The sequence below is a fragment of the Colletes gigas genome, unplaced genomic scaffold (genome assembly GCF_013123115.1).
Source record: "Colletes gigas isolate AHSC1104 unplaced genomic scaffold, ASM1312311v1 Colletes_gigas_Sc00003, whole genome shotgun sequence".
Lineage (NCBI taxonomy): Eukaryota > Metazoa > Arthropoda > Insecta > Hymenoptera > Colletidae > Colletes > Colletes gigas.
The window spans coordinates 50910-63999 of NW_025106632.1; the positions used below are offsets into that span (position 1 = coordinate 50910).

At 44.5% G+C, this 13090-nt stretch overlaps 1 protein-coding gene across 5 annotated transcripts in view; it reads right to left on the bottom strand.

Moving 5' to 3' along the window:
- LOC122404845 (acetylcholinesterase-like) overlaps nucleotides 1-13090 on the bottom strand; it is a 49350-nt gene that overhangs the window by 2032 nt on the left and 34228 nt on the right. For 3 of the 5 annotated variants that reach the window (XM_043409123.1, XM_043409122.1, XM_043409124.1), the window contains 6 exons: nucleotides 12098-12421; nucleotides 11225-11455; nucleotides 9847-10138; nucleotides 8916-9551; nucleotides 8677-8838; nucleotides 8189-8367 (listed from right to left, as the gene is read on the bottom strand). In XM_043409123.1, the coding sequence (XP_043265058.1) occupies nucleotides 8189-8367; nucleotides 8677-8838; nucleotides 8916-9551; nucleotides 9847-10138; nucleotides 11225-11455; nucleotides 12098-12410 (1813 nt within the window). In that variant the 5' untranslated portion in view covers nucleotides 12411-12421. Of the gene's footprint in view, nucleotides 1-8188; nucleotides 8368-8676; nucleotides 8839-8915; nucleotides 9552-9846; nucleotides 10139-11224; nucleotides 11456-12097; nucleotides 12422-12700; nucleotides 12784-13090 lie in introns of those variants that run through there. The other 2 variants (XR_006259723.1, XM_043409121.1) reach the window with 1 other exon arrangement.

Below are 13090 nucleotides of genomic sequence, written 5' to 3' on the forward strand. Positions count from 1 at the left end.
GCCGTGAAATGTTTTAACAATGGAAATAACAGGACAAGTGTAAGATAACGAAAACGTAAAGTTTATTCCTTTCGTCTACTGGCTTACTCGGCTAAATATAAAAATGATAAGATAGATAGATGTTATTGTTACAATATCCGAAGGAATAATTTCACTTTGCCGCGACAATCGAAGATTACGATAGCTTTAAATTCGAAATCGGCTGCCGAGAAACGAATACGCGTAGCCAAAGAATCGTTGTGACCTCTGACTGTTTTGGCGCAGTGCCGAGTACATATTCCTTTTGACCTCTCTGAGCGAAACGTTCAGGGAATAGGTAGCCTTTGGGATGGATCGTTGCTGGTAGATATTATCGATCACGTAACGCGGTCACTGTTAAACTAAATAACGACGAATCCTCGTACAATTATCAATTTAACGTATGTAGATTCAAGTCGTGACAAATACGAAGCGTTAATATATAGCGAAAATGCTAATTTTTTCATCAAGTTAAATAATGCTTTGTTTGTTGTAGAAAATATCTTCCTTTCGAAATCAGTACACGCTTGCACATACATATGTATATTCCGCTATGCAAAAGTTACCAGGCAGCAAGTTACACGTTGCGATTCTACGTAAGTATTTAGATGGCGGTTATCGGTAACGTCGTTGTTCTAATTGCAACTGTAATTGTAACTGCTGTTTGCAAACTCTTCAAAAGCTTGCTATATGTATATGTATACACTATACATGGATACACAACGTGCACAATGCGGATTCCATGAGATTACTCGTATGATGGTATTACATACTTATCATGAGTCGTCGTACCATCTTGTTCCTCGAAATTATAGTCGAGTCAAAGGCGGCTTGAATGCTCAAGGTTAATTGTTTGGCCACGAATCACGTCTGCTATGGTTTGTTCTTTTGAGTCGTGTCAGTGTGCTTTCCCGTTTGATAGACAGCGCGTGTTTCTATCGAAGATAGGGAGTGTGTGTGTGTGTGTGTGTGTGTGTGTGTGTGTGTGTGTGTGTGTGTGAGAGAGAGAGAGAGAACAGTGAAATGTAGCCTTTTTAGTGACCTTGAATCGCCAGGTGAATTAGATCCGATCTTGCAAGCCCCGTTTCGTTTCACAACGTTATCGTTTACTTCCTTCTACACCTACGATTACTCGGAATACCTACTGTTATTCACCGCGATCGAGACAGAATTAGGCATTTCTTCAGTTTCTAGGCAAGTTAAAGAGATTGTGAAAAAAATTTGATAGCGTTCGATCGATGGGGGTTCGTGCCGGAGTTAAGAAAAATCTCGTTAGAAGCGGATGATCGATTATCGCGCAATTATCATCCGCGCATCTTGGCGCATCTTGGCGCATTTTGGCAGTCTCATTAGCAGACTCACGCGTGCATAGGTGCATGAGCACGTGCGCATATTTGCGCGCACGGACGTGCTGTAGAAACAGCAGTGGTGGCAGTGGCATCGATCCACCCTGCCAGTTCCAGCCCCGCACCCTCGTTTACCCTGCTCGTCTCTTCGTTCGTTTCGTTCCTAGATGCTGCGATCGGAACCCCTACTCTTCGCTGTGTCCGTGTTCGTACCCACCAATCCGACGCGATCGACGCGATCGACGCGATCGACGCGATCGACGCGATCGACGCGATCGACGCGATCAACGCGATCAACGCGCTGCGCCGCGCTGCGCCGATTAAATTTTCTCCCGCCTCGATGGGCTACTCCTTTTACGCTCTCTTCCCTTCTCAATTATTGCCTTTTCTTAGTTTCTCTTTCGAGCATCTGGTTGTCCTTTTCCCGTTCTACCCTTGATGCGGTAGCCCACTTTCACTATTCTTTTATACGTTATTAACTTGATGGACTTGAAAGTGAAGCCAGTGAAACAACTCAGCGAAGAATGTTTACTATTATTGTTACGCATTCGCGAGATCACTCACACACACACCCTCTCTCCATATATGTATATGTATTATACATATAATATCAAACTTTTGACAAGGATACGCGTAATTGAATTTTCATCGAAAGACAAACAATTTAATCGAAAATACATATATTTTCCCTATGATCGAGAATAATATATTCGATCGTAGGCATAGATCGTTTTGTTTTCGCATAGCTTTCTTAAATCAACGAATTAATGGTACACTCCGTAACGTATATGTTATAAATTTGATAGGTAGGATTGTTCCTATTTGTACGATCGGTGATTCGTTTGAAGGTGCGTTCGCAAGCTAAAGCGCTGCGCCGCGGTACGCAGGCAGCGTCCGACATCTGTACATACGAATTACGATTAATTACTGTTCACAGAGCCCGCGATCGTGGAAACAATGATGCGTTGCCTTTCTATATACCGGATAGTATAGGGATTGATTATGTGTCGCCAGGGCGACGGGAAAACGGGTTGCGCGGCGATTCCCAGCAGGACAGCGCTCAACGGACGTTCATGGTCGTGCGATGCACATGACAAATTAAAAACCTACCGAAGATGAGCGGCCCGTTTTTCATGCGAATGCACCGTCTCAAATAGTTTCCGTATTAGAGATTAAAAATAGTTATAATAGTAACTATGTACATATTAGAAAACCGAGAAAACTGAACGTATTTATTTCGATCAGGGTTGTAATATCGGTTCCGTAAATGTTACTTTTTCGTCGTTGTATCGGTTCTCTATTAATCGTAGGAGAATGAAATTGTTAAAAGAGTATCGTGTATATGCAGATTAGATTGGAGTTTGTGGGTATTCTCGCACACGAATAAACACGCTATAGAATATTTGTAATCTATAGGAAAAAGAAAGACCAGATTATCGAACATTGTTCGGAAGGCGAACATGAAAGCAACAGCGTACAGAAAATAAAGAAGCAACCGAAGACGCGACTACATCGATACATAGAATTAACGACACAGAAGAGGGGAATAGATGTAAATCATTCACTTTATGGATTTTCGTGGCCCAATCTGACTGCCATACCGACCTCACAATTCAAAGGTGATTTTAGCGTCCTCTTCTTATGGGTGGCGGTCGGTTGAAAAACTATTCGTTGAATTAGTACATATTTAGGGGCAGACAGCTGTAGCGTGTGCGCAAATACATGTGAGTTGACTATGGTAGGGATTAAAAAACTCAATTTTCAAACGACCATAACTCCTACAATAGCGAATATATTTCATTGAACTTTATTTCGCTCATGGGTATTTACAAAAAGATATTAGACTACATTTCCGTGGCGCGTCACACAAATGTATTAAAAATCAATAACTAGTTTGTAAGAAAAATCGAGAGGAGGTAGTAGGTGGCTAAATTTTTCAACGAAAAAAAAATTTTAAATAGTTCTGAAAAAATTATTTTCGTCTGTGGGGGTTAATTACAATGATTTTTGGTGAATATACATACCCCCGAAATCCTACGCATTTTCGAGAAAAAAATTCCTTACCGAAAATATAATGTGTGGTGTACATTTTCTGTCTCACACACCTCTTCTGTTTATTTGTATAACCTTTTGGTAATGTTGCGAGTGACACGAGAATGGTAATGGGGCTAAATCTAAACCCCCATAAAAGTGGATCCGAAAAAATCCATTGGATGTAAGGTCTACATACTCGTATACCTCGTCTGCGTTAACGATTTCTTTCCACCATCAGTAATAGAGGAATCTACCTTATCGCAAATAGGGAATCCCCTTTCACCATGAATAATAGAAGAATCTACCTTATCGCAAATCGCAAAGAAAAGAGCATGCTCCGCGTCTACGAAAGGCACTAAATAATCTAATTATAATATCACGGTAGATAATGACCGCGCAACAAAACGCAATATCTATACCAACTTCACTGACCAAACAATCAATCGAATCTTTCGAATAAAATGTAAGATAAAATAATAAGAGAAAGGAGAATGAGAGTCGAAACGATTGAGAAAGCAATAGAATGTTAGAAAAAGGTAGTAAAAGCTGGCCAACCGAGAATCGAAATCCATCGATTTACGAGATTTCCCGAAAACGCGTTTTAATAGATAATCTAACCGAGAATCGTTGTTCGAGTATTAACATATTCACGCAGAACTATTACGCTATGAGGTACGGAGACTTGTTCTTTCTTAATACTTTCACCCCTGGATAGGTGTTGCGACGAGTGACTCTCCACGATAATTGTTATTAGTTTTAAAATATCCTCACCGGTACTTTAAGACATCGAGATTCTTTTTAAATGTATGAATAACGTAATGATCCGTGCCAGGCTACCTCCTGTTCTTCTCCGAATCGGTTGCAGAAGGAGAAGAGAGGATAGGGTAGGGTAAAGTAGGGTAGTCGTCGATCATTCTGCGGGAGAGAATCCCAATTTGTCTTTGCTACAATTGTCTACGGCCTGCAAGTTTCTTCTGGTCGAAAGAGTTGTCTGGGATCTGATGATATCCGACGACAGCCAACCCGGGAAAAGTAATTCAGCGAAAATACATCTGGAGAGAAGTGGGCCGGCTGCTACGAGGAGAGGGACGAGAGGGACGAGAGGGACGAGAGGGAAGGTGGGGATAGATGGATCAATTTTGATTATCATTTCCGTTCACCGGTAACTTTTACAATCGATCGGGAAATCGAGCGTACTCTGTTAGTGTTGGCGATGCTGGTGGAGAATACCGCTTTCTTGAAACGTCCTTGTCCTATTATGAATTATAGTTTTACCTAAAATTGCTAACGAGACACAGTATCGAACGATCGATCGATCGGATCCTGACGAACAGCAACGATCTCGACGAGTTTTATCGTTCTATTTCCCCGACACGCGCTCTATCTTATTTTTGGCAGAATCTGATAACGAATCGAAAATACGCTCAACGTGCGTAATGCAGTTTTAGTTCTGAATTACCGGGCAAACAAATTGAACGATCTTTTCGGTTACCACAGAGGACACGCTGCTCTATTTTCAACCGATAACGAGTTATTCTTGCAGCCTGAGGATATCAATGTCATCTTCGTCCTCGTCGTTACCGAGGTTACGTTCGTTACGGTCGTTGGTAGAATATTGAGCAGCAGCAGCAGCAGCAGCAGCAGCAGCAGCAGCAGCAGCAGCAGGGAAATAAACTCTGGCCAGTGCCAGAGAGAATGAAATCCACGCGGAGCTAGTACAAGTACTACATGTAGGAGACTTTATATCGTTAGCGAAAGATAATTGTGGTATTGCGGATGTAATCGTAGTCGGTGTCTGTTTCGAACGGGAACCACGCTGGCCTGTCGTTGCACCGTGTCAACAGCAGTTTTGTTCCTCACGTATTGTACGAACCACGTCCGATGAAAAGGGTGCATTTAGCTCTAGATGCGGTGCGACGCGACGCGACGCGATGCGACGTCATGGTTGCGACAGTGGAGCGGTTACGTTCACCGTTACGGCTGAAATTTGCGCAACGTAAATGCGCGTTCTTGCCCTAAAAGCTTGCTTGGCATTAAAGGGATCGTGAATCGATCAAATCGATGCTGAAAATGTTGCCCATTCCGATCAATACGCGTGCGTAGTGTTTACGAATTACATATACGTATGTACTAGTGTTTCACCGTTGAGTCGTTAATATAGCATTACATATACGGTGTAGCAATGCGGCTGTTCGTAATGCTTTGGGGTATCGTTGCTACTGCTGCGATCGACTTTGTTTCTTTGAATGTCTCCGAACATACTATAACATTTATAGGTAATTGGAAAGTGTCGCAGATAAGGGGATCGACGTAAAACGGTTCGTCGCGAAAGGGAGATACACGTACACCAGAGTGTACATAAATGATACGATGGGTATTGTTTACGAGCAATGTTTGCCTTTGCTAAATCTGTCAGCCAGGTGTGTGAAAACTCCGACTAATGTGTCTTTGTTTTTGATCGTTTAGCACAAGGAATGAGATTAAATAAAATTCGATGGGCAAATGCGATTTCCGGAGTATTTTAAATTCGACAGATTTCTGAGAAACGTTTGATCGCTGTCGCGGGTAAATTTTGGCCGATTCTATCCGTCGATTGTCTCTCTCTACACTCTGTCGTAGAACGAGGAGGAGGCAAGGGGAAACACGGTCGAAGTGTGTGTATGTGGTTACGCCAATGGTTTACCGTGTAAACGGGCCATTAAAGCTCGTGACAACGACACGTCCCGGTGCTCTGTCGTCTGCCTTAACTGCCGTGCGGTTAACCTTTCGAAGCCCACCGACGTAATTATAAAGCAATGCCGCCGCGACATCGTTGTTCTAGTTACAGTGCCGATGCGCCAGACCAGAGGATCGTATACACCGCATCTGCCGCATATGCGGATACCTTTTATTTAACTCTGCTTACACGTTCAATAATTTACGCGTATGCGCTGACCGAATCGTGTCCGATCATCGAGTCAAGACGTTTCACGCGGGAAAACTTGACACGCGATGCAACGGTATTTAGATTTTTATTCAATTTCAGGTACGTGCACGCGAATCGTGTTTCCGCGACCGATTTTATATTTACCAATTCATCGCATTTAGTTGGATTTACGAGGTAATGTTAATGGTAGATACGGTGGAATAAACGTGGATATAACGAGTGTCGTAAATGAATTTCGACAGGACTGCAAGAGAATACCATGGTTAGGTGCGAGCCGTTAAATTGGTTTTCCTCAACGGGATGCCGCGCACCGATTCCAACGTCTACCCGCCTCGACGCTATTTCTACCGCGGGTTTATGCTGACTTATCGTTGCTTTTTCATAACTTTTTTATTTTCATGGAAATAACTGTTTATGGAAATTACATAATATCGTCAATATCGTGTTACCGAGGAAAAATGATAAAACTTGAAAAAAGTGTCTTTCGACACCTTTCCTAGCTCTGAAATAGTGTTAAAACGCCCGGCTTTTCTCCATATTGCTGAGAAAAAAAATGATGAGCCTTTTTCTATTATATTATAACTAATGTGGTCCAAGGTTCTTCCAACAACAAGGATTTATCATTTTCAGTTACGTAACATTTAAAAGTAGAAATATACCATGTATGTACATAGGAAGGATCGGAACGTTGTTAGACAAGAGAAAGTGATGAAAAGGGATGATTGATTTTCTTAATTGATCGAGCTTCGATAGAGCGTAGACGGAGACGAGATGTCGTAACTGTGGTTCGTTAAGAAATCTTTCCAAGGTTAGGCTGGAAATGGCATAGCGTCGCGTCGTCTTTTGGCTGCCGAACCGAACGTAATACGTCGCGCGTATCCATACGGACAGATCTCTGACAGCTTGACAAAAAGAAACCGAGATAGGTACTCGCTGCAGGCACAATGGATATCATTTGAAAGAAAGAATCCGAGCAAGGGGGAACAGAAGGGAATAGACAGCGTTACGGTAGCAATTTTCCGCTGCATCGCCGTTTCTATCCGGTCGTGATATTATCCCCTTTTCGCTTCGACGACCCTCTTCGCCAGACCATTCGGTAGACGCATCGGAACGAACGCATCGGAACGAACGCATCGGAACGAACGCATCGGAACGAACGCATCGGAACGAACGCATCGGAACGAACGCATCGGCTTCTACTCTCGTCGAGTATTTCATAACAGAATCATTTATGGCATAATTTCTTTGAAATGAAATGAAATTAAAAGTATTGATCTAGGGTATTGTAGGTTATCGTGGTTTTAAAAAGTTTCGGTTTCGCTAAGGCATTGCGCGCAGTCGGGGGAAAAAATTGCGATGACCAACGGTTTTCGTATTGTTGGGCGCAATTAGTTTGCTCGTGAAAGTGTTAATGGTTCTCGGTCGTCGAAAGGGAAGTTGAGTCACGACGACGCGTCGCCGCTCTCTCGAGTTTGCATCATTTATTCAAAGCTCGTATCAAGTGTCCCGTGCCTCGCGGAGCGTTCCACTTAACGCTGGGAAACGGCTCCTTGATGACGAGAAATCTGCGAAGAAGAAGCCTCTGGCTCGAAAGCCGCGCTTCGTGTACCTACCAGTTCAACCGAAAGGAATTGCTCGAAAAGAGAAAAAAAATGTTGCACGTTAAACTAATCTCAAGGCGGATGCAATTTCACGTGTGTGTTGATCGTTCAACCGAGACCTTTGCGATCATTGAGATGTTTGTTCGTGTCTTGAAAGGATTATTTTCACTCCTGACTCGGCCTAAACGAATACAAGTTAGGCTAAAGAAAAGATTGATCGGGATGGTGTTTCGTTTGCCGAAATATCAAGTAAAATTACTCACCTGTAGCGGTGAGAAGTTCTGGAAGATATTTCTTCCAGAAAGTACACTGCCTTACTCTAGGCCCGTTGCCGACTTCCGAGTTGTTGGTGTCCAAGGTGAGGTATTCTTTTTTTGCGACTGTGTGCGGCGGCCAGTAAGCTGCGGTGTACGATGCAACGTCGGTGCCAACATTTGGATCCCTAACGGGGAAATCGAGCAAACCGTTCAGTTAGTTATTATTTTTATGCGCGAGGAATCGTGTATCGTGACCGATTCGTTAGAAATATACATATATGTATGTGGAGATCGACGATTCGCCGTGACACGCGCGCATTCTCGACACCTTAAATGGATGATCAGCGCAAGAGAGGGCTAGCCGCGGAACAAATGATTTCCCGTTGGTATCGGAAATACGACGATCGTCGATCGAACCGTAAAACGATTATCCTCTTATTCTTCTTCGATTCCGATGGATCGTAAAAAAGAGTTTGACTGTTCCTTTGACTCACCCAGTTTTCGCAAAGTTTGCCCAATATCTCATCATCCTTTTGGACAAGGCCACTTCATCCGGCGTGTAGCCTTTCGACGAATCCAAAGGCTCCCCAAAGATGTAGCTGATTTCGTCGGCGTGCATTACGCCGGTCCATCTAGGCCAGGGATTGTTCGCGGATCTAGAAAATTTGGTCAAAATAGGTAAAAACGATTTGGTCCAGCCAGTTAATTGTCGAGTAAGAACGTCTGGTCTCACCTGTGCTTGTAATAGTACATGTAAACGTCGTTCCCTGTGTCGGCGTATCGAGCAGCGAATTCGTTTACGTTACAGGTGAATTGATAATCGCCGACGATTTTGTCCAAAGCGTCGCGATTTGCGTTCGGGTCGTCCGGTCTAAGCCAATCGGTGTATTCGTAGATGATCGCTTGACGGCCGATATGGCTGACGTACGGGTTCAGTTCGGTAATGGCGGTGAGGAACTTGTCCCTGCTGACCTTTACGTCCTCGGTGCCGTCGATGCGGAACAGCTCGGTTAGATAGTAAATGATAAAGTAGAAACCCTCCTCGGTGTTTGAGCCCATCATGATATTAGCTTTCTTGAACGAGGCGGTGGCCAGCGATCGTTGAGGCGTTTCGTCGAGAAAAGCGCCGTCGATAACGGGCACAAAGGGAAACTCGCAGATGCCCAAGGTGCCCCATTCGTTCTTGACCAGGTTCACCGGATCCTTGGTCAGCAAGCAATCGATCACCTCGCGCAGGTTATCGCGATCGTGGGGACAGCCTACAGCCTCTGCCAGTCGGATGCCGCGTACTATCGACTCGTCGCGTTTTATGATGGCCCATGGTGCCGTCGGAGAGCCGGACTGCATGATGGCTTGGCTAAACAGGTGCCTGAAACGTAACAATGTGCATCGCGTCGGTGTTTCTGGTCCAAGCTCGGCCCACCGTCCGAGAATCGAGACCGATCATTGATCGTTACACGTGTACCCCTACTACCGCTCATACGTTTCGAAAAACCTTCTTTCTTTTTCCTATTGGAAGTTACAAGAAATTACAAGCTCGTTACGAATTACAAGAGCTCTCGAAGCTTATGATCGGTAGCGGAAATGGCATATCATCAGGCAATGACAATTTGGCAAGCAAGAGCAAAAGACTGTAAACTGACTAAGGAGAAAAAGGTATGCACCTTGACAGAGGCGAAAGTAGGTGCATAGAAACGGATACGGCGCCCGCGCTCTCTCCGAACAGGGTCACGTTGTCTGGATTTCCGCCAAACGCAGCGATATTGTCGCGGACCCACTCAAGGGCCATCAGTTGATCGAACAGACCGGCATTCCCAGGTACGTCCGACGTTCCAAAGTACAGGAAACCCAGGCTGGCGACTCGATATTGCATCGAGACCAGAATCACATTTTCCTCCGACACCAAGGTTTTGTGATCGTAAACATCGAGGGTCGCCGATCCGGAGTAAAATCCACCTACAAGGATGTCGCGCGATTCCATCTCGACTCTCACACACACACACACACACACACACACACACACACACACACACACACACACTATCCTTCTCTCTTTCTCCTTTTCTTCTCAAAAGAGTAAAGAAGGAACAAAATTGGAGAAGAAGAGGAAAAGAGAAGAAGGGAAGGGGAGGGGAGGGGAGGGGAGGGGAGGGGAGGGGAGGGAAGGGAAGGTTTCGAAATAGACCGTGTATGCGAGCAATCGAGAGTAAATTAATGTCGCGTCGCGAAGCGACAGTCTCGTCTCCTCGCTCACTATTTCTCTTTACCGGTTTTCAATGTCACTCTTGAACGGTGCTTATTTTACGAACCTTCTGGACGATACATACATATATTCCAATCGATAATTCATTATTTGCCTAAATTTCTCGACTAAAAATTTATGCGATAAATTAATGCGAGTGAACGCGTCAAAGACATTTAGAGACTTTTTCGGTGGATTTAATGCCGCCTTTTCTTCCACGGAAATAATCGTGTGTACGTTTACGCGTGAAAGAAAAGAAAAAAGAATCGAACCGACATCGACATCGACATCGACATCGACATCGACATCGACATCGACATCGACATCGACATCATCGTGCGGCGCGATGAAACGTTCATAATGGGAACGAAAGGAACATCGGTGGTTGCTCGAGATTCCTTTCTCGAGCGTGAGTCAGGTCGGACACGACTTGAATCTTTAATGCCATGACAACTTGTTCCTCCATTCGAGAGACGGAACGCGTGCCAACGTATTATGTATATGTACATCGTATACGTTGATCAGAAAAGTTTAAAACCATTTTAAAAGGTACTTCCAACCGGTTTGGTCCGATGAAAATAGCGTTCATCGTACGATTCCTCTGAACGAGCGAATTTCAGAAACATAGAAAGAGAAACGACCTTTCGTTAATATTCTCAACCGCGTTCTTAATTAAATCGGATTTAGTGTATTTATTATAGGTTGTAAGTAACGCGTTGTTAAGTGATCGCGGATAATTCTCGTAAGAATCGAGTCTCACATCTATGGGTCGAGCGAAACAGGTGTCAGCTGGAACTCACCACCGAATATCCATACCATAACAGCGGCATTGGTAGGCCTAGGCCGTGGCGCGGCCACGTTCACGTAAAGGCAATCTTCGCTCAGAGGAGTGTTTGGATTCCACATAGTCGCGCCTGAGAAGTCGCCAAACACTGTGTCCAGAATCTGCACGCAGCTATTTGGTAGCTGCGTGGCGTTCAGAATCCCCGACCACCGCTCCGCCGGTCTCGGATGTCGAAATCTCAAAGGTCCTGCAACAGAAGCCAACCCCCTCATTGCGTTCGATTCGTTCCTCACACGTACTCCTACCATCTACATACATATATTGGCATTATATTGGTTTTTATCGAGTTGCACAAGCTTTGCCGATTAAAACACGACCGTCTTTGGTGTTATTTTTATCAACAACATCCCACTAACTCACCGATAATACTATATTATGAAAAATTGCCTAATAAGAAATAACAAAGGTTTTTAACTTGTATCGATTGGTTTCTATTTAACTTCGTCCGGGTCGGATAAATGGAAAAGTATGGTTCGGCCTCGATGTTTTGCAGATATTCAGCCATTAGCGTGATGAATTGTCCGCGAACGTTTTAAAGTAATCGGTGTATGTATAGAACGTTCGAGGAAGAAATGTTGGTATTCGGGACAGAGGAGAGAAATGGAGAAACGGAGAAATGGAGAAACGGAGAAACGGAGAAACGGAGAAACGGAGAAACGGAGAAACGGAGAAACGGAGAAACGACACGCGTACACCCCGGTACACACTCCGGCACGGCGCGGCGCGGCGCGGCGCCGCGTTGCGCCACGTTGCGCCACGTTGCGCCGCGCCGCGCCGCGCCGCGCCGTCTCCGTTTAATGGTTAATTAGATCGAGTAGTTTGAACCTACCGAGAGGTTTCTGCGCGTAAGGGATTCCGAACCAGGCGTCGACCTCCTTTCCAGTGGTAGCAGTCATGGTCTTGCCCATGACCTTGCCTTTCTTGGTCTCGACCACCAACGGATCGTCGTTCGAATTGAGGGCGGCCGGCCTCGGTAGTTCTTCGCTCGTTCTGAAACCTTTCGCATCCTCGTGGGACATGTCCGCGTGGTGTCTACTCCTGTGGGACGGCGAACACCAGCAGACGTTCAGGTGGATAAGCACCGTTAAGCTGAGCACCATCAGGGCTTTGAATTTTGCCAAGGAACTTTGGTTTATCGGCATCGTGTCCTCGCCTGAAACACCGTATTACATTGCATCCTTTCTCCCTAACGCGTCTTCCGTAGTCACCAATTTTTTCGAAATATTTTACAGATTTGATGATGGTCGGCAGTGATGCTGCTGACTATCGCGTGACTCGTACTTATTTAACGGTTTCTATCGAATATCTAATATTTTTATCCGTTATCTATATTATACGTACTTAATTTTAATTTAATCATAAAACGATACATTCGATGGATGATCTTCCACTTTGAAAGTTAGTCATTTCTACGATTCGAATTCATACTTACCATTCGCGCACATATGTACATATGTATAATATATGTATAGAACGATGTACATCAAGATTTTGATATCTCGATATATTTTGATGAAAACGATAGATTTGCGTGATCGGTCTAGTCCTATAACGGTTCGAGTAAAATGCCGAGAATCAAGGACCTCCAGATTCGTAAAGCTTGCTAAGCCAGTCTCGAACGGTAAGTAATTGTTTTTGTTTTCTTGGTGAAACTGCCTGTCTCGAAATACATAACTGAAATGCACATTGAGAATCGAGCACTTTGCAGATAACTCCGGGCAAACGGATAGTAAGTAAGTAAGTAAGTACTTGGGCCACTTTAACGCGCGACGTGTCGCGACGCGACGGCGGGGTGACGGCGGGGTGACGGCGGGGTGACGGC